The 27,707-nt window shown below is 40.3% G+C and overlaps 1 protein-coding gene across 2 annotated transcripts in view; it reads right to left on the reverse strand.

Moving 5' to 3' along the window:
- GPC6 (glypican 6) overlaps positions 1 to 27,707 on the reverse strand; it is a 1,079,188-nt gene that overhangs the window by 110,825 nt on the left and 940,656 nt on the right. For both annotated transcript variants that reach the window (XM_073894397.1, XM_025874780.2), the window contains exon 5: positions 1,651 to 1,781. In XM_073894397.1, coding sequence (XP_073750498.1) covers positions 1,651 to 1,781 — 131 coding nt within the window. The remainder of the gene's footprint in view (positions 1 to 1,650; positions 1,782 to 27,707) is intronic.

Genomic DNA, 27,707 nt, shown 5'->3' on the forward strand with positions numbered 1-27,707 from the left:
CCTATATTATTTCTACTCTTGATTTTTGACATTTCTTACAAAGAAATGTGTCTTTTTAAAAAGCACATTCCTTATTAACAACCCTCCTATTATAATGTAGTTGGACAAATTCCACAAAAATGTCTCATCCACATTCTGGTAATAAAGAGAGTCCACCTGACCTCTTAGAGAATTTTTAATAGAATAACTTGAACACGTATGTACGTGCTCCAGTGGAGATCCTTCTAAGAAGTGTGTGGTGGTCTCAAACCACTTTTGTCCAAGTGCTTCTTACACCCTCTTCTCTAGGGCTGTTTTGTATATCAGCAACCTGAGCACCTGGTTACTCGAGCACTGCTGGGATAGTGGCCTCTTAAAACAACATGAATCTGTGTCTAGGCAATAGATTTGAGAGGAATAAATGATTGCTATTTTTTCCCAGGAAAGGAAGAAAATAGCTTTTTGTGGAACCCCCAAATGTGCTATTTCCCCAATGGGTGGTGGTAATTTGAGGCATCCTCCTTTACACAGGCTACCCCAAGCTCATTAAAATCCAGAGCTAGGCCTGTAAAACTCTTGGCCTGTCCGTCTCGCAATGAGAGAGAAAGCGACCCAGGCCAGATTCTTTCTTACCCTACTTCCTACCAGTTCACCCCCAAAAGCCCCAGACTGGTTTGATTCAGACTCAGCTGTGGAAACCTAGTCTGATTCCATGGCTCTCTTTCTGCTGTAATTCCCACCCCCCCTTCACACATCCCCTCCTCCTTGATTATATCTGAAATCTCTTTCGCAAAGGATTTTAAAAATCGAAGAGATCTAAGCATGCATCTCTCTGCCTGACATATTTTTGTGTGAATGACTTTCAATTAAAATACAATCACTCAGTCACCAACCAGGTTTAAAGGACTGATATAGATTTGGTTAGTGTGTCATGACAGGGAGACCACTAAAAAGAACACTAAGGGCTTTGTGCAGTTATCCTGGTGGGCAAACGGGGCAATGAAGAACAGCCTGGAGACCCTTGGCAAACGTCTCAATTTTGCCTAAGGCAGGTCCTGTTTATCTTTAACTGAGTGGGGGACAAATAAAAATGGGGCACCTGGTATTTGTGTTCTGCAGCTGCAATCTCAGAAGCTCTGTCTCATATGATTTATGAAAATGTACATTTCTTTTTTTAATGTGTGCTTGACTTCATACAAAGGAGCATTTTCCCCTGAAGATTCATTAATGAAGGTTACGCAATAGTCTTAAAAAAGAAAGTCAGATGAAATGTTTAATTATTTACGATTGAACATATAGAACATTTGCCTGGTTTGCACAGCTAAAGATACAATTAGAAGTTCCTAGAGAGAGAACGGATTGAGGGTGTGCAGAAATTTCAAACATATAAGAAAGAAAATTCCCCCCAAATTGCTCACAAATGTGAGGGATTAGTCAGTCTACCTGGGGCTCTCTGAAATTCCATGATTGAGTAGCTGAGAACGAAAAGATTGCTTCCTTTCTCAAAGCCATTTTGTTGGACATTTTTAATGAGGTAGCAAATTTGCAGCTCAATAGGAAAAGCTCTCCGACAATGCTTTAGAATTTATAATCCCAGCCAACATATCTAGTTACTTCATTTTTAGATTACTGCACTTTCCTTACTCGTAGAAATATGACTAATGCAAATACCTTTGCAGACACCTGCATGCTGTTTTCCTGCATGTTCATAATGGCTTCGGAGATCTTGACATCTATTGGGTCCATGACAGATTCAATGTTGAATGGTCCTTCCAGTCGCTCTGCCACCAAGAGCATCGCATCTGTCAAAATACAGGAGCATGATTTAAATGAGGACGGAGGGCTCCAGGTTGTTAACCTGTGTTTAAACAGTTCCAACACAACCGGTTGAAAAATAACCATTCACTCAAAATTTTTATTTGCTTTTATACAATCTGAAATGGGATGGATGACTAAATATCAAAGCAGTATTTCATTTTATTTCATTTAAAGATTTAAAATTATTTTACATATATAAAACCAGGCTAAACGTGAGAAAATTAGTTCATGTTAAGATTGTTGAGTGTCTCTAACTATCTCGCGTGAAGTTAAACCGAAAGAACAAAAATAAAAACAAAACAATATTAGGGCAAGGATCAGCTACATTTCAAAAATGGAGTCTAGTCTCTTTTCTTCTGGAGGGTGAGGAAAATTGAGAATGTTGGAGAAGAAGTGCTAAAGTGTGGATTTGGGTGCACAAATGTCGAGACCCTACACAAACCTATTTACGATAGGTGCAGCACTTCTAGATTTCCCAAGAACAGACGTTGTGCCCTTCCGTTTTATACCTTCAGCTTCCTTTGGGGATAGAGACACATCTCTTACTTGCTTTTGTATATTGAAGGCTTATTATGGTAGCTATCACATTGTAAACACTCAAAAAATGTTCATGACATGAAATTGTGCTGAATTGAATTGAAGTCTTGCTTGGGAAGCTTTAGTTTTTCCAGAGGAGATGGTCATAGTGATATGCTGGCAGGAGCTCTGCCCGAGGAGCTGGTAGTGCTGAGTTCTTGTCCTTGCTCCAACACTAAGTGGCAGGATGCCTATGGGGAAAAACCTCTGAGCTTATCTGGCCTCAGACTGGTGAGGTGTATAAAAGGGACTGCTGATGAGGAGTCTCTCAGCGTCTATGGCGAGGGGCATTTGCTCGAGGGGCTCACTTCTGTCTTTAGTACTCAGGGCACAGTTGGTAACCTGCTTCCATTAGGATTGTCAAATAGAACTTTCTGTGATGATGATAATGGGGCTATTGAAACTTAAAATGTGGCTAGAGTGACTGAAGAATTAAACTGTTAATAAATTGGTTAGCTTTTAATTAATTTAAATATAATTTTTAAAAAGATTTTATTTATTTATTTGACAGAGAGAGAGCACCACGAGCAGACGGGAGAGGCAGAGGCAGAAGCAGATTCCCCGCTAACAGGGAACCTGATGCGGAACTCGATCCCAGGACGGATCATGACCCGAGCAGAAGGCAGATGCTTAACTGACTGAGCTGCCCAGGTGCCCTAATTTAAATATAATTTTAAATATTTACTTGAGACTAGTGGCTGCCATATTAGACAGAGCAGCCTAGACTTCTAACATATAGATTCCAATCTTAGATTTCAAATTTTTCAATTGTTAAAGCTCTTGGGAGCCAATCGTAAAACACTTTCCTTCTTTCACAATAATACATGTTTATTATCAAACACTTACAAAATACAGAAAAAAACCCCAACAACAAAGGAGAGAAATACACCCATAATGCCACTTCCCAGAATAATACCCAGAATAGTTTGTATATGCCTTGCTTTTTTTCTTCTATGCATAAATATTTTAAGCATGCAACTGGAAATATACCATCCATATATCATATAATTTGCTTTCTAAATATATTATTGTTAAATGCTTTTTATAGTAGTTATTTTATAGTATTAGTATGAAGAAACCAAACTTTATTTTTATTACATATCCAACTATGCATGCTCAATCAAAGCCCAACATCAAAATCTTTTCAGGGTTATAAGTAGTTATGAATTAGGCAGATTAGAAACCTTTTAAGAGAGACGAATACTTGTAAGAAGGATACAGTACTCTCTGGGAAGCAAAGATTCACATTTCTAAAGAGCACTAGGTTTTGTGAACAACATCAGCCTTAACACTACCCCACTGGCTTTCTGCGCCAGATCCCAGAACTGAGTCTCTGCTCTACCCGGGACTAATAACCCCAGAGTGAATGCATGCAGGGAGGTCCCTCTATTCCACATGTGTCCTCACCCCTGGTACTCTGTCCCATAGAATTCTTATTACGGGAAAGATTTTGAGTGTGAACAGACTCACAAAGAACCCCTAACAACAAATTTTCTGATTTTTTTCGTTAGATAATGCAGACTTATCTGTGTACCTCACAGCAGGATCTTATAACAAAAGTAACGATTTCTCTGCATCTTACTGACCTAATTATCTGGCAGTGTGGATGGAGGATGCACATTGAGGGGTTGTAGTATTTTGATATTAAAGATGTTTTTCCCTTGAAGGTTTTAAAAGGTGCTTAACTATTGTCTGAAAGCTGATCTATTCCTTTTATGTTTCGATATGTGTTTTGTATGTTTATTAAAAATAATCCCCTTTACCGTTAGACTTTCCAACAGGTTTTTTTGATGACGATTAATTATGATGAATGAGCAAGTTTCTCTAGATGGGTGCATTCTGCTAGAAGAATCAAGAAACCTTGTACAGGAAAAAGAATTGGCCCGATGGATTTATTCAGCAAATGCACTTAAGAAACCGAAACGATGGGATCCTTAACTTTGTGTTTTACATACGTATTTGCATAAATCATAATACAAAGAGTACTGGTCTGTTGTGGTATATTCATCCGACATGAATGGGCTGACTTAAGGCAGTGAGTGATACCTTTGGCTCTCTGGGAAGTCTGAGAGCCACTGTGCTCTAGGTAGTAAGGACAAGTGTTTGCATTGGATGCTAAGGACTTACTGTAGTGTCACAATTTGAAATTATGGGGTCCTATCATAAAGCAGGTAGGTTTCTCTTTGGTGATTTCAGTCATTGTGTTCCCAGCTCTTTCCCCACCATAGTGCTGGCCTGTTAGGTTTTTGGGTTTGCAAATGCATCTCCTCTTTTTAGACTCTAATCACGGTAAAAGTGCTCAGGGCGAGCCTCTCCAGATCACTTGCCTATGTGGCCTTGGAAAAAGGCAGTCCGATTGATGATCCTGCATATTAAACATAACCAAATGGTCACATTTACTCAAATTGCTTGCTCCTGTATTTACATTCTTTTTTCTTCTTTTTAAAAGATTATTTATTTATATATTTGAGAGAGAGAAAGAGAGAGGGGCAGAGAGAGAAGGAGAAGCAGACTCCCTGCTGAGCAGGGAGCCCAATGCGATGCTCTGTCCCAGGACCCCAGGATCACGACCTGAGTGGAAGGCAGGCGCTTAACCTACTGAGCCACCCAGGCACCCCATGTATTTCCATTCTTTATCTCAATTCATTTACTTTGTTATAAAAACTAATTTAAGATGATACATTTTTGATATAGGTAGATACCTATTTATTTTTCTTTTAATTTAGATCAGCTGTCAGAATATGCTACTTTAAGCTGTTATGTGCTTTAGGCTATTACTAATTTTATATATATATGTAAGTAATATATATATATACACACACATTAGTTTATATATAATGTATACTAGTTTATATATATTATATATTATTTATATATAAACTAGTGATCATTTTTCAATATATATGTATCAAATCATTATGTTGTACACCTTATAAATATATATATGAACTAGTATATATATACATACACTAATTATATACATATAATTACTTTACTAAGTAAATTAAATTCTCCTTTGAAGACTCAAAAGCCAATGTGGATTGGCTCAAAACCTCGGAATCATCATTAAGAGTAGTAATGTGCATATAGTTAAAGATACTGTATTCTACACCTAAAAATTTGTTAAGAGGGTAGATTTTATGTTATAATAATAATGGAAAAGAGCAGTAATGATTATTGTGCTCATCGACTACAGAAGTGGAGAAAAGGCAACACTTTTACACTGATGGTGGGGACATAAACTGGTGCAGCCACTATGGAGAACAGTATGGAGGTTCCTCAAAAAATTAAAAATAGGCCTACCATATGATCCAGCAGTTCCATTTCTGGGAAACCAAATCACCATCTTGAAATATATCTGCATCCCCATGTTCACTGCAGTATTATTTATAATAGCCAGGACACAGAAACAAATGAACTGTCCATCAACAGATGCATGGATAAAGATGTGAGATATACATATCATTCGGCCACAGAGAAGAAAGAAATTCTGCCATTTGCGACAACACGGATGGACCTTGAGGGCATTATGTTAAGTGAAATAAGTCAGACAGAGAAAGACAAATACTATATAATGTCAGTTATATGTGGAATCTAAAAAAACCTGAACTCATAGACACAGAGAACAGATTGATGGTGCGGGGATTAGGAGGTAAGGGAAATGGGTGAAGGAGGTCAAAAGGTACAAATTCCAGTTAATAAGTCCTCAGGATGTAATGCACAGCATGGTGACTATAGTTAACAATATTGTTTTACACAGCTGAAATTTCCTAAGAGAGGAGAGCTCAAAAGTTCTCATCAGGAGGAAAAAAATGTATTAACTATGTGTCATAATAGATGTTAACTAGACTTACTGTGATGATCATTTTTCAATATATGTATCTATGTATCAAATCATTATGTTGTACACCCTGGACTAATACAGTCAATTACCCATCAATTACATCTCAATAAAAACGAAAACAAAACAAAAACATGTTCCTTAAGATACAATCATCCCTCTGCCCAGTTCCCCTTTTGTTCTAAATATCCACGACAGGACTCCCCAGGGCCACAAAAGGAAAAGCAACTCTTCAGAAAATGATTCTAGTATTTTGCATTTTCACTATAAAGGAGCAGGCTTACAGCTCCTGTCTTTGGGAGTCTAGTTTAGACACATTATGGAAGGAGAACGCGGCAGTGAGACCAGAGTTGTTCAGTCCTGGGAGGCCGTGTAGGCCTGGAAGCGAATGGCCAGTCTCCCTGGACTTGAGACCTCAGATGGTAAGGGCGTCCACATAGCCCACTGGGCAGCCAAGAGCATCCCTGCCTGACTGGTTAGCCTCCCACCAGCTGGGCAAGGTTGTCATCAGTTAAACTCTCCAGGTCAGGAAACCCTTCTCTCTTCTTTGGGCCTGAAGGAAGCCATCCCTCTCTCTTCTCTCCTCCCAATACCTTTCTGACACCAAGGCAATAGTTGGTAAGTTTCTCTGCAATCAGTTAAGTCACAACACAGCCATAACTTACTCCAGAGGCTGCCATCTTATGCTGTCTTAATTATCTCCGTGCCTTTTATATTTCGAAATACTTGGAACATTATTTTTAACTGTGCTTCTTGGAGCTGTTATCTGTGGCCAATTAAGCCAGGACAGTCCTAGCATGTCTGCTAATGATCAGCTGATCCTTCTGCACATATTTCCTGTACCGTCATAGTTTTGTATCTCTTTAACAAAGGGCTGTTGTCTCGCTCCAGCAGTACACATAACTTCTGTTTCTGAGTGGAGATGAAGTTTAGATGAGTTAGATGTAACTGGAATCACAGTACGAGGTTCTCAGGCAGAGATGCGGTGACTGTGTTAGGACAGGGGGCATGTGTTGCAGCTCAGCGGGAAGGTGTGCGTCCAAGGGTGAGGCGCCGGGCTGCAGGAAAAGCTGCACCTCTGAGCCAAGGCATTTTGCTCAAGTTAAGCACAGACTTTCCTATTAAGAGCGGGGAGACCTGCCTCTGGTTAGATGGAGTCAGGTGCTTGTGTTTCCATCTAGGACCCTCCATTAAATGCCAGAGACATAATGGATGCCACGGAGTCCCATTCTGTTCATCATGACCACGTCTCCCTAATAGCAGTGGTACAAGGAAGCAAATCAGATAGTGCCTGGGAAGTTGTTAGCACAATGCCTGGCACACAATTCGCTCTCCACAAAGGTTAGCTAATCCAAGGCCCTACCTCTGGTCAGAAGTGGAAAAGAAAGGACCAACTTGCAGGAAATTTTGGTGGAAGTGTTGACAGCAATTGATGCGAAGAGTAAGAGAGTACAGGCCCATGGCTGACTTTAAGCTGTATAGCTGGTGCTCTTTTGTAGGCTAAATCAATGTCTTGATAATAGCTGCCTTGTGATGGATGAGTTCATTACTGAGAGATACAAGACTGTATCTTTTTTCAAGATGTGTCCCTCTGCCAATGAATGATGACTAGCAAGTCTTTGATGTCCTTCCTATTGAGAGGCAGGGTTTATGCCCCATCCCCTTGAATCTGGGTGGGTTCTGTCACTGCTGTCACTGCTAGTTTCCAGATAGGTACCGAAAAGACTAGAAGTTCCACTTTTGGTTTCTCGTGAAACTCTGCTCGGAGCTCCCCATGCCGGACTGGTTATAAGTGGGCACTCCAGGTGACAGTCTCAATTGGGCCCAGAGTTCCAGCCATCCTTGCTGCTGTAGACAGAATGTTTGTGTCCCCCCAAAATTCACATGTTGAAACCTAATCCCCAAAGTGATGCCACTTGGAGGGGGGCCTTTGGGAAGTAATTAGGGCATGAGAACTCCCTGGCCCCTTCCGTCATGCGAGGACACAGCTAGAAGATGGCTGTGTATGTAAGGAAGCAGGCTTACACCAGACACCAAATCTCCTGGTGCCTTGACCTAGGACTTCTCAGCCTCCAGAACGGCTGTTTAAACCATGCAACCTCTGGTATTTTTGTTAGAGCAGCCCCTGTGGGGCCAAGACACCTGCAATGGTGCCAGACATATGAGTGAGGTAGTCTAGGACCTTCCAGACCCATCTCCCAGAGAATTACCATCTAGTGACCCCAGTCAGCACCGTTGGGGGGTGGGCAGAAGAATCAGCCAGCTGAGTCTTACTTGAATTCCTGACCTACTGCCCTGTGATTTGTAATAACATGGTTGTCATTTTAAGCTGTTAAATTTGGGGACCATTCATTTTGTAGCAACAGGAAACCAGGGCAGCCAAATATTTACACTATTTATAAAATATTCAGATGTTTTTCCAATATTTGTTTGACAGGACCTAAATATTCAGAATTCTAGTCTATTAACATTTGACAAATTTAACATTTATGATATAACCCTAGTTGACAGATACAAAAATGGTCAAGAAAAAATAAAATGTTGCCCTCAAGGGAACATACAAAAAGAATTTGCTCTAAGTCTGCAAAGCACTATGGTACACGCATACCAGCTAGCCTCAGATTAGGATACATGATTCCCTTGGGATGTGAGCATAAGAGAGATAGAGAGCAGGTTTGGAAAAAGGCAAATATTCTGATTTTTTTTCTAAGTATTTGACTTTGTGAAGAGCAAAGGCTCTGACACAGGAACTAGACATTATCTCTGGATGGCACTGGATTAAAAACTATCTTGCTGCAGGGACTGCTGAATGTTTATGTTCCTCTAAGATGGAAATATTAAGTAGGATTTCCTATGATCAGATATATATTTTTAACTTATTTCTTGAGAAAAGGAGATATAAGGAAATGATCTTACTGAGAGCTACTGATTTTAACCTAGAAGGGAATGATTTTCAACATGTTTTACAGGAGACAAGAAGAGAAATTCTTCCTTTTTAAATGAGGTGTTATCAGCCCTTCCCTAAATAACGATGGAGTAGAAATGAGCTTGAAAATTCAGTTGAGGGGATTTGGGGGAAAGAGGTGAGGGTGGTCAAAAAGTAGAGACTTCCAGTTACAAGATGATGAGATGTGGGGATCTCACATACAGCATGGCAACTCTAGCTAAAAATACTTACTGTATTGAATACTAGAAAGGTGCTAAGACAGTAGATCTTGAAAGTTCTCATCACATACACAAAAAGGGTAACTATATGAGGTCATGTAAGTGACCTTATTGTGATAATCATTTTGTCATATATATGTGTTATCAAATCAACATGTTGGGGCGCCTGGGTGGCTCAGTTGGTTAAGCGACTGCCTTCGGCTCGGGTCATGATCCTGGAGTCCCGGGATCGAGTCCCACATCGGGCTTCCTGCTCAGCGGGGAGTCTGCTTCTCCCTCTGACCCTCTTCCCTCTCGGGCTTTCTATCTCTCATTCTCTCTCTCTCTCAAATAAATAAATAAAATCTTTAAAAAAAAAAAAATCAACATGTTGTACACCTTAAGCTCACACAGTGTTATATGTCAGGTATACTTCAAAAAAGCTAAAAAAAAAAAAAAGAAAGCTAAGAAAACAGAAGACATTTGATCAAAATAAGCTCAACTTGAACTAATCAGTATTTGGGACTTGCGAAGGACTGTCACTGTATCACTATGGAATATTGGGTGGGAGGGGGGAGGTATGGAAGCCTGCATGTTGGTCACATTCATGGCATGTAGGATCTTTCTGAAGGGACAAATGTGAAACACATGAACATTAAAACAATTTTTTTTGAACATTAAAACAATTTTTTCTCCCTTTGAGAGAAATCTGAATGAAGATAAAACATTCATTTCAAAGTTCTCATTAAATCGTTTAAGTTTGTCCTAATAGTTGGCTTTTTGAAAAATGAAATCTATAAGCACAATCTACTTTATTGTTTCATCAGAATTCCATAGTGACCAACTTTGGTTTTTCTTTTATTTTTTAAAGATTTTATTTATTTATTTGACAGAGGGAGACACAGCGAGAGAGGGAACACAAGCAGGGGGAGTGGGAGAGGGAGAAGCAGGCTTCCCACTGAGCTGGGAGCCTGATGCGGGGCTTGATCCCAGGACCCTGAGATCATGACCTGAGCTGAAGGCAGACGCTTAGCGACTGAGCCACCCAGGCGCCCTGCTAGAACTCTCTTCAAAAATGCACATCAGATGAGGTCACTGCCTTCTGCTAAAGGTTGTCAGTGCCTTCAGGAGAAAGTCGGAACCTCTTAGCCAGGCTAAGAAAAGCCCACCTTAGCAGCCTTGTCTACTACCTCCCCTGGTGGTCCTGCCCCTTGCACGGGGACCACCCCCCCGCAGAGTTCCATCAGAGCTCTGAACGTGACATTGACATTGTCACCAAGGTCCCACACACAGGCAATCCAACCTGAAATCAATGGCAGACGAGTTAGCCTATATGCCGCCTTGTTCTCATGTTACCTGCTGAAGAACTTCCAAGGGTTCAAGTCTGAAAAGAGATTCATAATCACAGACTCCATCCCTTGCTACAAATTCACTCCTCACTACTCAATATGTCCTGTGGTTTCCTGCTATTACAAATAATGCCACAGTGAGTATCCTTGCACAAAATTTATATAATGCATGTGCAAATAAGTCTGTTGATTAAGTCCTAGAAGTTCAACTGCTAGGTCGAAGATATTTTGGCATTTAAAGTTTTGATAGTGCCAAAGTTCTCTCTGTAAAGGCTGTACCTATTTTACATTCCTGATGGCAATACACGACAGTGTCTGATTCTCTAGATCTGAAACTTTTAGATGTTGTTAAGATCAAACAGTTGGATGTTTACCAATCTGATAGGGTGAGAAATTGGCACCTTGGTGTGGTTTTGACTTGAATTTCCCTCATTTGAAGGAAGTTTGCACATCCTTGAATATGCTTAGATACCATTTCTATTGCTTTTTCCTTTCATATTCTTGGCTCACGCATTTTTCTGTTGGGTTATTAACTCATATTGATATAAGGAAATGTCTTTTGCCAAAAAAAAAAAAAATACAGTAAAGACACCAGCCCTTTGGTGACATGAAGTACCATTTGCCCTCACTAGTTGCTATTTATCTTTTGTCTTAGTTCATGGTTTTCTGCTCTGCAGAAATTTTAAGTTTTTGATAGTCCAATTTATCATTCGTTTGTTTCGGTTTTCTTGGTCTTGTGTCATATTATGCAAGCTTTCTCCTTTCCAAGTTCACCTCTCTGAACCTAATCTACTTCTGCTCACATTTTTGTTTACTAGCTTCCTTGCTGTTCTGTAAACGTAGGCCAGGCGCTCCCCTGTCTCAGGGCCTGTGCATTTATGGTTTGTTCTTTCCTCTTTGAATAAGCTCCCCCAAATATCTGCATATCTTATTTTCTGCTGGTCTCCACCCAATGCCATCTCTTAGAAAAACCTTCTCTAAAGACCCTACAAACTTCCAGACACTCTTATCTGGTTGCTGTATTCTCTCTCTCCTTTTTTTAAAGATTTATTTATTTGTCAGGGAGAGAGACAGAGAGCACACAAGCAGGGTGAGCGGAAGGCAGAGGAGAAACAGGCTCCCTGCTGAGCAGGGAGCCCGACGTAGGACTCGATCCCAGGACCCCGGAATCACGACCTGAACCAAAGGCAGACGACGCTTAACTGACTGTGTCACCCAGGCGTCCCTGATTGCTGTATTCTTGACAGCACTTAACACTTGCTGAATTATTATGTTTATATTTGCTCTGGTCCCTCTTTCCCCCACTATTTTGTAATCCTCAGGAGGGCATGTCTTTCATCTTTCTTGTTCCCTTCTGTTGTTCCAAACCCTAGAACAAGACTGGGATCCAAAGATTGTGAAATGAACATTTATTAAATAAATTATTGGAACAATTTAAAAAAATCTCTCTGTATTTTCTTCCCGAAACTTAAAAGCTAAGTTACTCTCCTCCTCCCCTGCCTGAAAACTCTGCCTGTCTATTTCCCTGCTATGTGCACCATCACAAATGCCTACAAAACTTTATTAGTGCTGGCCTGCAGGATAAATAGCCCCTTGGTGGCTTTTGGTGTGTTATAAGGTAGATGAAGAGTTTCTGTGGGAATTTAGAATCTTATTGTACTTTTTTATTAGGTAGAAATAACTTTTTAGATCTTTTAGCTTGAAATTGAAAAGTATGGCTGGTTTTCTTTCTGTCAGAGGTCATTTCTAGGTTAATCCAAAAAAAAAAAAATGCTGTTGACATATCTGGCTTTACCAAACAGGGTAATTCCTGTTGTTTCTCAAGAGTCCAAGTTTGCCATTAACTTTCAAAACAATTTCTGTGATAAATGTCATATTTGTTTCTTCCCTATAATTTGAGCACATTCACTAAGTACCAAATTAATGATCTTTTTTTTTTAATTTTGCCAAGCCTGTACAGTGTTTAGGTTCATAAAAAATATATATACAAAACAGACCATGATATAAGTCAGATCTAGCCACAGAAATCAGTACCACAAAGTGAGGTAAATAATAGAAAATGGAAATGAGCCAATTAAATGCAGTTTAAAATAGTGCACAGATATTTGATGCAAAAATAAAACAGGGACAGCCACCCAGAATAATTACAGTAACTAAAGAACTTAAGCCAAATAAAAGAGAATTTAATGAAGATAACTGTTTACTTTGAAACCAAATCCAGGAAGAGGAGGAGAGAACAAATATACAAACTGATTTAATTCTGAAACCAGTACAAACAAAGACATTTATTTTGCTTCTACACTGTAAAAGGAAATGCAAATTGTGGGAGAAATAATTCCCCAGTACTCCCAGCGCAGTAAAGAAATTGGAACCTCCAGGACTCATTTTCTGATGTTGGTTTCTTGTTAGTAGAATGATACATTGCATTTCATAAAAATGTAATATATTCATGCCAGCATCATCTCAATGTTATATTATATCTTCGAGATGTTTAGTTATATCACAAGTCAGAAAGAGTGGGCCTTGTAAATCATGAATTTGATGGACATCAAAGTGTATACTACCAACCATAATCCTTTATTTAAATTTTTATTGCTGGGGCGCCTGGGTGGCTCAGATGGTTAAATGTCTGCCTTCGGCTTAGGTCTTGATCCCAGGATCCTGCATTGGGCTCCTGGCTCAGTGGGGAACCTGTTTCTGCCTCTCCCCCTGCTCATACTCTCTCTCTCTCTCTCTATCTCTCTGTCTCAAATGAGTAAATAAAATCTTTTAAAAAAATTATTGCTGATTCTTCATATGAATAATTTTTTATGTCATTCGTAGCTAGGAACGTCCAAATAACTCACATCAACCTAACCATCTTTGCCTTGATGATGAATTTCAGGATTAAGGGGCAAAGAATTTTTTAAGATCTTTCTCACAGAAGAACTATCTTTACCTTTATGTTGTTGGTGCCTCCACAGGGTTTTGGTATCTAGTAGATTGATTTGGGCCGACGAGTTGGTTTTATAGTTTAGGAAACAAGAACCCAAAGAAGAAAAACAGCATCCTTTGGACCAAAACCTTTGTTCTTTCTCCCTCTATCCAATATACTGGGCATTGAAAGTGCTCAAATAGCACCGATGTGCTTACCTACTGTTTTGTTATTCACTAAATTACAAGTGCTTCACTTTTAAAGAGAATATTGAAAGAGAAACCGTACGTGATAAAGATAGAGCATTTTTCTCCTAAGATTTTTCTCCTTCTTTCTTTGTCGCAATTAAGCTTTTCTTTAAGCCTCCCTCAGGGACTGTGTTCTTTGAATGTGGGCACCATGATCCTGCATTGTCCTTGACAAACATAAAAAGCACTCATAGAGAGTCATAGGCTCTGTGACCCCGGGCAAATTACTTCACTGTTGTCATCCTTGGTGTCCTCTGTTATCATGGGAGCTCTTCCTCTGTCACTGTGGGAATTAGATGTAACACTGGACCCACAGCATAATATATTTTTATTATTATATTATGATTATCGTATCTTTATGGAGACACAAGTCCTTTCATTTCCCAAAAAAATTAATACTAAAGGTTTGAGTTCACCATCATCCATGAAGTCATAAACCCTTTTACTGAAAGAGGACAATACCTGATCTGACCCTTTTATTTTACAAAGAAGGTCACTGAGTCCCAGGGCCTCGAGGGCTCTAGTGACTGGGCTGGGCACAATGGCAGGGCTGTTCTTTCAACAAGCTCTTTCTACTCCATCATACTGATTCCTTCTGTACAACCAGCCAACCTATTATTAAGAAACACAAACAGCAAAAGCATTTCGGATGTCAATAAACTAAAAAAGTCCAAACTTTTTGCCAGTATATTGCAGTTAAAGCAATTCTCTTATTTCTCCCTCCTTTGCCCTAAAAGTTAATAAAGCAAATAACCCCAGAGACCATTTGTTTCTGTAGCACAAGGGCTTGCAACCTACATGGAATGAATCGCAAACCTCTCCCAGAACCAATAAAAAATAAATAAATGAAAAGTCAGGTGTGTTGTCAGAATTCCCTGCTGGGTCCGAACGGAGTGATTAGTGAGTGATTCAGCAAGCAATGGGAGCCCTTCTCTCCTACTCGTGTGTGTACTGGTATTATTAAAAATATATATATTTTTTATTATTTTGTTGCTCAGTGCCATGTGAACCAAAAGGAAAATGAAAAAAAAGGGCAGTCTGCCCTGTATCATGGGTCACTAGACCTAAAGAAAAAAAGCTGGATTGTTTAGGAAAAGAAAAAAAAAAACACCCTCATTTTGGGAGGTGATGACTTCATGTCTTCTCATCTCTGATTTGCCCATGAAATGGCAAGATAACATTTTATTATTTCTTCTGTCTTTACATCTTGTTTCGAGTTATCTTCAACATATGCTCCAAGGTGAACATAAAGATCATTTTCTAACCTGGTGGGGGAGGGGAAAAAGTGGGGGAGAGAAAGAGAGAGGGACAGGGAGGGGGAGGGGGAAGGAGAGGGGAGAGAGGAGAGAGAGGGAAGAGAGTGAGTGAGAGAGGGAGAGAGAGAAAAGGAGAGAGAGAGGGAGAGAGAAGGAGAGAAAGAGAGAGAGAGAAGAAAGTCCATGATAGAGAAAGAGTGGGTATTTAGGCAGCATTTTCAATGAGCCTGGGCCTGCCTGGTACTCTTCTAAGAACTTTAGGGCAGAGGACTTCGTTTTATTTTTACAACAATACCATGCTGTAGGAAGTACTATTATTTCCTTTAATGGTCGTGGAGGCTAAGACCCTAGAGGTCAAAGAGCTTGCCCAAGGTCTCATGGCTTGTGGGTGGTTAGGGTAGGTGCTGTTCGGAGTAGGCCAGAACATTATGGAATTGCTTGAACTTGTCACTCTAGCCAAGGAAACCTGCTTGAGTCTCAGGTAGGCGGGCCACAGCGTGTATCTGTGCAGTTAACAAGGGTGAGGCAGGGGAGTCACGGGCTACACCACGGGCATCAACACCATGCTACTCTGGCTCTGCTTCTTCATGAGGCTGTGTCCAGCAGACAAGTGCTCTTGGGGACTTCATGCAGATGCTCTCGTAGTCAAGCTGGGTACACACTTTCTCTTTCTGGGCCTTCTCTTATTAGTGTTTGGGGTGCAGGTTTTTCTAGAACTTATCACTGAAACGTAATCTCATTGATTAGGAGAGTGCAGTGGTTTTTCTGTTCTCAGAACATGCGTATCACTGGGGAAGGACTATTTGACATCAGCCATAAAATTAAAGGTAACTTCCCTTATTTGGTTTTCAGAAAGATGTAACTATCTTCTTATTAGATTTCTTTTTATGCCGAAGCACCTATTAGCTGAATTGGAGGGAAAGTTTTTAGTCAGTACTCAGTCCCTTTTTATCATAAATCTACCCTGGATCCCAACTCTCTCCTAACCGGGGAGTAGATATCCAACTGCACACTGGACATTTCCACTGAGTGTCTGTTTATGTATGTTTGTTATATAAAATTTGGGAAAAAGAAGAGAATAAAAATCCTCTACTATCTACGAAGATAGAGATAACTACGGATAATATTTTTGGTACTTCCTTCCCAGTGTTATTCTAATATGAATAGTATTGGGGTCAGGCTAAATGCAGTTTCCCCCTTTTACTTTCAATTCAATAGCACATAGCTAGATGTCTCCCACTATATCCAAGAAAACAACCCTTTTAGTAACTACACCATATTTTATGTCTTCAGTGCATTCTAAATTTCTGTAACCATTCTATCATAGTTGGCTTTGTGGGTTCCTATTCAATTTTGCATTGCTATAAAATAAATATAGTTCCTACCTCTGATTTGTACCTATTTCTTCTGATTACCATCTTAAGATAGATTTCTTTAAATTGACAACTATTTATTCATTTAAGAAGTAAGTAGAACAGGGGTGCCTGGGGGGCTCAGTCAGTTAAGTTGCGGACTCTTGATTTCATCTCAGGTCATGATCTCAGGGTCGTGGGATCGAGCCCACATCTGGCTCCGTGCTCAGCGAGGAGTCTGCTTGAGATTCTCTCTCTCCTTCTCCCTCTGTCTCTCCCCGCCACTCTCTCTCTCTCGCAAATAAAGAAATCTTAAAAAAAAAAAAAAGAGGTAGAACAAACATACATTTCTTCTGATAAATACAAAAAGCTCAGACTTTATTTTTATTATTTTTTTCTTAAGATTTTATTGATTTATTTGACAGAAAAACAGCGAGAGAGGGAACACAAGCAGGGGGAGTGGGAGAGGGAGAAGCAGGCAGAGCAGGGAGCCCGATGCGGGGCTTGATCCCAGGACCCCAGGATCATGACCTGGGCCGAAGGCAGATGCTTAACGACTGAGCCACCAAGGAGCCCCAAAGCTCAGACTTTAATAAGGAGAAGTATTCTTAATGTAGAGAGCTAAATGAAGGTAAGAGAAATAGCTCTGATTCTACCATCTCATAGACCTCCTACATTTAAAAGGCAGACATTTATGATGATGCTGTTTTTTTAAATTAAAAAATTTTGAATTAAAGGAATTGTTTGTTTTCCCTTGCGATTGTAAAGGGGCTTAAATGCGTAAAAAGGCGACATAGGTTCCAGTGCCTCCACCACAACCTACAAGTGTGACACTGAGGTTATTCATTCCCACCTGTAAAGTTAAATGTTTACGCTTGTAGGTATCTCATGGGCATTCTAGTTTCAAAGCCATATGGACCTACGGCTCTAGGACGTCTCGGAAGGAGCATCCTGGAGCGTCTGGATCATTTTCAGCAACTTGCACCAGTTTTGGCATCTGCACATGCGCAGTTGGCAGATAAACCAAAGAGCAAGGGGACGGGGCCCCTGGTCTAGGAGTTTGACCCAAGGAGCAGGCAACAGCAGACAGAGGTGTTCGGTCAGCGTCAGAGTGAAGGGCACAGGTGGCACAGAGGAAGAAAAGCTCCGGGGATGCAGATAAGAGGCAGCGCATGGAAGCAAGCACAAGCCGTCCACATTGGGAGGATGTAGAAGGAATGGAGAGCTGTGTGCCCTGTCGCAGAAAGACTTGGCTTTGACTTTTAGCTCCATTCTTAAGAACTTTTCCTCTCAAAATAATGGTAAAGGAAAGAAAACTGGGTATAAAAAGGTAGAACTTTAAAAAAAAAAAAGAACAAAAACAACAACAGTTGGAATCCACCAGTGACTTCTGAAAAGCCAGTCAGAGGAACATGGGTCAGAGGTCCCAAAGCCAACTTAAAACTGCAATGCAAGCGAAGCAGGACATTGAAATTTGGGGGCAGTATTAACAAGCTGTGTGAATGGTCCTGTTAGATGATTTCGGACCTCTGGAGTAGATGGGAGTGAAAGATTTAGGTACGGATGCAAAGAGGATCAGCAGGTTGTCATTGACTCAGACTGGAAGGCAAACAGGTAGCTCAGCTGTTGCCCGGCCACCAGATAACACTCACTTCCCATGTTCCCACAGATGGTAACAGGCAGTATCTCATTTAATCCTTGGATTCTCAGAGGTAGATGCTGTGCTTAGCCCCATTTTATAGAAAATCAACTTAATGAAGCCAGAGTTTCCATATTGAGAATGGAGCCGGATGCTGACCTAGATCCATGAGACTCCAACTTCTAGACTTGTAACCATTACTCTCTGTGCTTCTAAACATTTAAAAAGATTTAAAAATATATACGTACTCAAAAGTCAATGTGAAAGTCCCAGAAATGCTTGCAGAATTAATCAAAACATTACAATAATTTGCAAAATTTGAGAGATGCTCCTCAGTAAAGTCAGTCTTTGTTATCTTGGTCACATAAAACGTCCAACGTCAAAGACCTTGATGTTTTCCTGGAAAATTCTCTCTTATTTTCTTTAATTATCTATGTAAGGCTTTAAGATAAAAAGACAGAGACAATGTAGGCTTGCTTATGATAGAAGTAGAAAAAAATTCAGAATGAGTATCTACTATTTGATGATAGAGTCGACACTCCAAAAATTGGTATACAGTGCCTTCCCATTTGCATCCTTATAGAGGTAGAGAGACATGTGCCGAGTTGTTTCTGCTAACACACCTGAATTAACTGTAAGACGCCTCTGGGTATTTATAAACCAATAATACCACTGTTTTTTAAAAGCAAACATGTATCTTGAAAACAGGCTCAGAGATCTTTCTAAGGAAGGGAACAGTAATTTGAGGCCACCAAAAGAAAATGAATGGGTGATTTTAAGAAAAATCAAGGTGATATATTCTAGAAACAAATGGGTGATCTATCTATGCATATTTAGTGTATTGCTTGCTATGCTTTTCAAAAATGTGGCTATCTTTTAAATGCTGCCTGTAATCATATTCAATAAGCTTGCACAAAGTCTTTTCCTCCAAAGTCTATGAGGCTCTGATTTCTGTACTTAGGACACATTTGCCTACCCTAAGAACCTCTTGGAGCTATCATTTAGAATTTAGCCCAGTAGGGGTGGGAGGCGTGGGGTGGCTGGGTGATGGACATTGGCGAGGGTATGTGCTATGGTGAGCGCTATGAATTGTATAAGACTGTTGAATCACAGACCTGTACCTCTGAAACAAATAATATATTATATGTTTAAAAAAAGAAGAAGATAGCAGGAAGGGAAAAATGAAGGCAGCGAAATTGGAGGGGGAGACAAACCATGAGAGACTATGGACTCCGAGAAACAAACTGAGGGTTCTAGAGGGGAGGAGGGTAGGGGGATGGGTTAGCCTGGTGATGGGTATTAAAGAGGGCACGTACTGAATGGAGCACTGGGTGTTATAGGCAAACAATGAATCATGGAACACTGCATCAAAAACTAATGATGTAATGTATGGTGATTAACATAACAATAATAAAAAAATCACAGACATTTTGATATCACATTATAGTTTCAGACATCTCTAAATATTTTTTTATGCTCATCACTACTTTGAAGTTGTGATTGTTATTACATTTGTTGGTAGACTGCACAGGATCTATAGACATTCAGTTGATACAGTTGGGCCAACAGCAGGGCAGCTCTCTGCCTAGTGATCCTTCAACCACCAAATGCTGAGGGTGCTGTACTCATCCTGGTGATCTAGACATCTATGTTGCTTTCTCATATTTCTTATGAATATGTGGAAGGAGGTAAGCTGAGGGCCACATGAAAGTTTGACGTTCCCAGTCAAATTAAGACCAATAGCCTTCACACTGCAATGTCATTAAAAAATAAAATTTAACTTTAACTTGCCTGTACTTAAAAAAAAAAAAAAAAGAATTTAGCCCGGCAGAAGATGTACTGAGAGCTACCTGGTGTGATTATTTTCCATTCTTCCTGATCATTCCGAGTTTTAGATCAAAGTTTGAAGTTGCAACACAACTGGCCTCTCTTAGCTGTTTAACTTCATCTGTGTCTAATTTTTGTTTCTTTCATATTTCTTCTACACATACTCCCAGATGCCTTTGGGAAATGGACCCATTTTGAATATATCACATAAATAAACTGCAATGGGGGAAGGCCTCTTCATTTTGAAAATGCCACACTGCACAATGGCTGAAAGGAAGGCTCATTGAGTAATACTAGCTGCATTTCTACGGGAGCCCTATAAGTGCTTTTTCCCCAAAGCACTTAACATAGCAAAATTGCCTCACTCATCACAGCAAAGCAGTCACCTTTAGACTGGTCCGCGAAGCTGTTTTGCAGGATGGAGTAACACTTCAGATGGGACTGCAAATGAAGAAGAATTCTGTGTCGAGTAGCAGTGGTAGGGGAATTTAAGCAGGAAGAATAAAATTACTTATTTGGAATTGGGTCAGAACTCTAAGACTAACAGCTACCCTGATAGCAGACTATTCTGAAAAAGCTGCTGGATATTTATTGAATAAACCCATCCTGGCAGAAAGATGTGTCTATTGTATGCAACTATATTGTATACATTTATCCCTTTTTCTTCACATACATTTATTATGGAGAAGTCTTAAATATATAAAAATTGACCCAGAAAATGTGTATTCATTCTTCAAAACTTGCATTAGACTGTGCATTTACTGACCTTATTCCATATACGTCCATATCAATAAACCCAAATCCAGTGTTCAAGAAACTAATGCTTTCTAAACCTTATCACAAAATAGTATTTTCTGAACAACGAACTTCTTCCCTATTCCTCCTAAATCATTCACTCCTTCGTACAAACACCTGGGCTACAAGAAGACTGGGTCTGGGCTTACATTTTTTGGTTTGTTTGTTTGTTTATTGAGAAAAGAGGGGCTTTAAAAATGATAATTCATTTTTAAAGGTTAACTAATAACATCAGCATAATATAGAAAAGCTAGAGAATTGAAGTAAATAATTAAAAACTGGAATGCTTATAATGGCACCACTGGGATTACAGATAGATGGGTCAGAAACAATCCTTTCTGGCAGCATAACTCCTGAATGGCTAAACCACTGAAGAACTGGGAAAGATTCAACAGAACGGAAGACTCTCACCTCTTAACTTTGTTGACTTTTGACGCATTATTTTCTTTTTTTTTTTAAAGATTTTATTTATTTATTCATGAGATACAGAGAGAGAGAGAGAGAGAGAGAGAGAGGCAGAGGGATAAGCAGGCTCCCCACTGAGCAGGGAGCCCGATGCGGGGCTCGATCCCAGGACTCCGGAATCATGACCTGAGCCGAAGGCAGACGCTTAACCACCTGAGCCACCCAGGCGCCCATGACGCATTATTTTCTTTACTCGCACATGTAATCAACAAGTAAGTACTGAGTAACTGTGATGTATGAGGTCCCTACCAGCTACCAGACTCATGGAAAAACAAATAAGCAGACTAGCAATTATTATTCAGCGTGATGGGCACTAAGCAGGAACCATGTACCCAGTGCAATGGAACCTCAAAGAGAAAGCATTTAGATCAGCCTGTGGCAGGTGGTCGGGGGAGGCTGGAGGGGGAGGTGGGGGCAAGGGAGCAGAGGTAGCTTTCTGGAGCTGTGCTTTTGAAGCCCTATAGGATTACTGGGAGTTACCTAAGTAGAGAAGAAAGAGTGGGAGGTGTGGATGGAATAGAAGATGGAATATCAGATAAGAGAGAACAGCAATAAAAAGGCATGGAGACAAAGAGTCAGTGAAAAGCATGATGGCCAAGAGGGACGGACCCCAGGAGAATGAGGGGTCCAGTTTCAAAGGGACGGGATGACAGGTCAGAGGCTCAGTGGAAATGTCCACTGAGCAGTTGGATACCCGTGCGCTGGCTTGGAGAGAGAGTAGGGTTCCAGGGTAGATGTATGATAAAAAAAGAGTGACTACTGTCTAAAACTTTGCCTTCTAACCCAGCTAGTATGTTCTTCAGCATTCTCGGGAATAATGTCAAAAAAACAAATTGATAATATAAATTATTTATATGGATGGCCTAAGCTTATGCAAATCTAATGGAGAAGTGAACATGGCATGAATTAAGCAGCCTTGGATGGTTCTGGAAGCCTTCTTGTCACTTCACCCCAGTGCTACTCTGCTCAGTCACTGAGCACTCTTTGGTCTTCTGGTTTTCGTTCTCTTTTACCCATTTCCCTCGCCCCTCACACTCATGCTTTCTGTTTCTTCCTTCCCTTTTGTTACGGTCTTCCCTCCTGCTTATAATACACTAGGTATCCAAATCCTGGGTCCTCCTTTTTGCACCTGTGTCACATGATCCTGCTCAGGGAAAGTGTGTTGCCAAGTACTCCACTAATTTCAAACAACTTTTTAAATTTTACTATAAATATTGGAGTCCTTCTCTCTAAGGATTGTCCTCTTTGAGCTCTCACAGCACCTTGATGATCTCTCTCTCTGCCTGTTGCACATGGTGGTATGAGGATCTGTTTTTCAACCTCTCTCTTCTGCTAGACTTTGAGCTCTTTGAGGCTGGGTACTAAGACTTATTTATCTTTCATTTCTTAGTGCCCAGAACAGCACCCGAGGCATAGCAGATGCATATTCTCGCCATAAATATGTGCTGAAAGAAAGGAGAAGGGGACTCCGGAGGTTTGTGTGTAAGGCAAATGCACAGACCAAGTTTCAGCAGAAAAGGTGAAGGGCTACTTCCAAATCCAGGACCTTGGTTGGCGGTCAGGAATAAACTGATGTATATGGCACATCGTCATTCATTTATTCCTTAGCACAGGGCTCTGCACAGATGTCAGAGATTGAACAAACAAATATGTTAGTGGTGGAAATCTAACTCCATCCACCTGCTTCACTTTTAACCCACTATCAAATAAACCAGCCAACTACAGAACGCAGTAAAAACCTTGGTTTTGTTGGACACGTTAGGTCCTCTGTCACAAGGAAAGGGGAGTAGAGAGAGAGGAATCTATATCCTTTTTTTTTTTTTGCAGATGTTGGAACCAAGGTCTGCAGAAGATAAATGACTTATCTCTAGGCCTCTGCCTGGTCTCCTGCCCACCAGACCTCAGTGACTATTGATGGAGGTCCTGGGGACACTGGCATGTTGCCATGGGAAACAAAAGTGGTGGCAACCACAGACTCAATTTCAAATGACAGTTAAACATACACTCTACACCAACGACACAGTTCTCGGGTAGTGTCAAAATCAGTGGCCGTGGCTCTTCATCTTCTACCTGTTTCTTCTATTAACATAAAAGCTTACTCTGGATTGCCTGATGCATTTTTAAAAGCTTGCTGCCAGGCTGTAGATTTCGGAGCTGCCTTGCAGCTTCTTCTCAGACAAGGTTCAATACTTCTTAGACTATAGTGTTCATGCAAATAAAGGGAAAAGGAAAAAGTAGGGATTCTTCAATAAAAACCCTGGAACAGTGCTTCTGCCTCCCAAAGGGCACCATGTGTCTAAGATGTCCCAAGTCAATGCGACTGATATGATTAACCTATTTATTATTTTGACACTATAGCAAAAACGAGAGGGAAGAGCCATTTCTTTTTTTTTTTTTTTTTTTGTCTGGCTTGGCTAACCACGTTATTGGGATAGAAGAGAAAAATTGATCGAAAGCAGAAGGAACAGGGGTATAAAAAACCTTCTCTGTGATCTTCACATAACTCTTTTTAGTTTCCATTTCTGTTTTCTTTCCTTTTAATGGATTAGTGTTATGCTAGAGGGCAAAGGTCATTTCAGAATAATGAAATGTCAAAGTCAACGGAGGGTGAATTGTGTGGCAGGTGTCGAATAAATGTATGGTATTTTAAATATTTACATCTGCAAATGGAAGCCATATTTCCATCCTTTGATTACCTCCTCAGGCTTTTATCTACTGAAGGGGAGAGAAGAAGGCTCCCTAACTCTTCCCCAAGTCTCCTGAAACGCTAGGACCCCGCTTCTCCTCTCATTCACATATGAGGCCACTTTCTGAGTCTTGGTCTAGAAATCTGTAAAATGGCAATGGTAATAACTACCTCACAGGATACTGAGAAAGTTAAAGGGGGCGTGAAAGGGCCAAATCCAATGCTTGGCACATAACTGGCACTCAATGAAACGGTTCTGTTTCCTTTTTGTATGTTCTTCCAATGGCCCTACAGCCAGGCAGGGAGCTGGGCAATTTTAATTGCCGAGGGCTTGTAGATTAGAAAATATTTTGTTATTATCCTCCATCTCGTTGTAAGTACTTACCTTTTGCTTTCTCCGTCTTGCATACACATAATTTAATATTTGGGAGGAAATAAAAAAATGATATTAACTCTTATTTTACATTATTATAGACAAAAATTCCTTCTTAAGACCACCTCAGCTGGCTCATTAAAAAGCTGCTTTTCTTTCCTCTGAGCATCTTTCAAGTTCACCTCTATGCAAGTGATTGCCAACCATTATTACAATGAGAATTACCTGGGGACTTTGAAAACTCCCCATGCCCGGGCTGAACCTGTTAAGTCGGGTCCTTGCAGCTGGAACTCAAGCATCCGTGAGAACCACTGCCTTACTCATTGGTGCCTGGGAATTGGTCAAACTCACTCTTGCCTCAGGCCTCTCAACATTCTTTGCTAGTCCAGTCCCATATACTTCCACCAATAATTAAATAGAACAAATGTCTGTTGAGAAAATACCATATGCCCAGGCCTGAGCTGAAACATCCCAGCTGATGAATTCCCCCTCTATTTCAGAGAATATAGAGGCTACAAAATGCCTCCAAGACTTCTTTATCTCCACTGATTATGGATCCCACTTCCTCTCCCTCTTCAGGGGAAATCGTTCCTTTATTCTCCCCTTCAGCATTTAAACGTGTCCACATATTTGCCATTTAAAAGTAACTTGAAAATCTGCCATTATGCCCTATTTTCAGGCAAGATTCTGAAAAAGAATAGCCTAGACCCATGCCTTCATCCCCTCTCAAAATTTCTCAATTCACGTGAGTCTGGCTTTGGTCAGAAATAGCTGTTGCAAAGATACCAGTGACCTCTTAATTGCCAGATCCTTGCCCTCTCTGCTACCCTGATTGTCCAGCACTGTGGCTGACTTGCCTTTCACATTCTTGCATGCTTCCTGCCTGGGGCTATACTTCTCCGTTTCCTCTCCTGTCTTGCGAGTTGTCTCATTCCTACTGTTTGTTTGTTTATTAATTGCTAGTGTGCTCATCTCCTAAATAGGAGTTCCCCCAGGGTTTAGGCCGGAATCCTCTGTAGATACCTTCTCGTTAATTTCATCCACACCCGTAACTCCATTTCCCTCTTGCCTAACGATTTCCTTATTTCTGTACCTCCTGAACTCCTTGTAAATTCCAAATCTTTGCTCATAACTACCTAACCAGTGCACCCTTCCTCCCAGATCTCATATCCCTTAAACGTGTCCTATTCAAATGAGCATTTACCATCTGCTCATCCTGCTAAACTTGTTCTTCCAACAGGCATCCTCTTTCTCATAGAATGGTACCATACTCTACAGTTCCAACCATTAACTATTCTTTTCCTTTTCCTTATTTTCACATCCAATCTATCACCCAGGTGTTGGTTTCCAATATTACCCCTGTTCAGCCACTATTTTGGTTCCAGCCTGAATCATATGGTGTCTGAACAATAATCATAACCCTCCAATTAGTTTCTCTATGTTTAGCTTTTCTTCCCTTCAACCCAATCTCCACTGTGATAACTGAAGGATAGAAAACTCAGATCTTTTGGATCTGATCTTATTCCTCCTCTTTAGTAAAACATTTGCCCTCATGGCATTTCCTCTAGAGGGTCCTATGATGCCTCTCCTTAGTTGATCTTCAAAACACAGCTCAAATATTTCTGAATCCGCAGGCTAAGCTAGCCACCCCTCCCTTGCACTCTGCTTCTGCGTTCCAAAATCAACAAATAAAACAACGGTACAGATGGTAGCAGTAGATGCTACTCCTGGAGTACCTATCAGTCCTTTATAGATGTTACATAACTTCATACAACATATGTAATAAGTTGTTAATGTCCACTTGTCAGTGCGGTTCAGTGAACTTCCAGAAACGGGACTCAACTAGATACTTGGATACCCATGTATATAGCTGCATTATTCACAATAACCAAAAGGTGAAATAATCCGTGTCCATCGACAGATGAATGGATAAACAGAAGGTGGTATATTCACACGATGGAATATTATTCAGCTACAAAAGGAATGAAATTCTTATCCATGCTACAATATGAATAAACCTTGAAAACATCATGCTCTGTTAAATAAGCCAGCCACAAAAGGACAAATACTGTATATGTCCACTTAGATGAGGTATTTAGAATAGGCAAATTCATAGCAAATAGATTGGAGGTTACCAGAGGCTGGGAAAAGTGGGGAGTCATTACATGATGGGCACAGTTTCTGTTTGGGCCGATGAAAAAGTTCTGGAAATAGATAGTGATAGTGGTTATACAGCATTGTTAATGTATCTAATGGCACTGAATTTTGGACACTTAAAATGACTGAAATGGTAACTTTTTAAAAAAGTACAATTAAAGGGTTTTTTTTTTTTTTTTAAGCGCTAAAGCAAACGGAGCAAATGGAGCCAATATGTAAGTAGCCAAACCTAGAATTTTCTATTTGCAGATCCTGAGCATGTGTATCACCTTGAAGACTACTAGCCAACCCAATCGCCATCTCCCACAACTTTCTTCTTAACAGAATGCTTATTTGTTCCAGTAATCAAATCCATCTCAGCTCTGATGAATTCTGATTAGTCTGAGCCTATCCTGGAAATCCATTCCTTTTGCTGGTTATTGGTTTTGAGATTGTCTTGTGACGCATTTCTGGCCAATGAGACACCAGGGGAAGTCGGCTAGGGGTTTTATGGGCAAGGTTTCCATTCTGGCCCTTGTTAATGTCTGGATGTGATGCCTGGAGTAGCAATGAACATTTTGCAACCAGGAAAGGACACCAGGGCAGAAAGATGGGAAAGGCCCAAGTCTTTTCTGACATCCTGGTTCCTCTGAAATAATCAACCTTGATATTACCCTATCGTCATTCTTGTTTATTCCGATGGATTTATTACTGCAACTGAAAGGCATCCTAAATGACATGCTCTGGTTCAACACTGTGTCCCTAGTCCTTTCCATAGTCTTTGGCACCAGGCAGGCAGTATGTAAATGTTTACTTAATGAAGATACTTCCATGCTATGGATAGAAAAGTTGAGATCATATTTAAATCTGCAATTACTGATGTACTTCTTAATTACCAAAATCCTAATAAAGTCTCCTCTTGGTGTGGATTATATTAATAAAAGTAGCACTTGGCAATTCAGTTTTGAATTCTTATCTGCCACTTCATTTTATTTCACCTGAAAGGTGAAACAGTTGCTGTACCAAAAAAGCATATTATTTAATAAAACCCAAGAAAGAAGTTCTAATCATGTCTGATGCCAACCAAATGTTCGTCTACACCAGTGGGTTGTTCGGTGGTCAGATAAATGCCATCAGTCCTCTGGGGGGTGGGGGGCCCTCACCTGCAGCAATCATTTCTTTTTTTTTTTTTAATAATTTTTTAAAAAGATTTTACTTATTTATTTGACAGAAAGAGAGATAGCAAGAACAGGAACACAAGCAGGGGGAGTGGGAGAGGGAGAAGCAGGCTTCCCACGGAGCAGGGAGC

Source organism: Callorhinus ursinus, unplaced genomic scaffold (genome assembly GCF_003265705.2).
Source record: "Callorhinus ursinus isolate GAN/ISIS: 27379988/994484 unplaced genomic scaffold, GSC_fseal_2.0 scaffold7, whole genome shotgun sequence".
Classification (NCBI taxonomy): domain Eukaryota; kingdom Metazoa; phylum Chordata; class Mammalia; order Carnivora; family Otariidae; genus Callorhinus; species Callorhinus ursinus.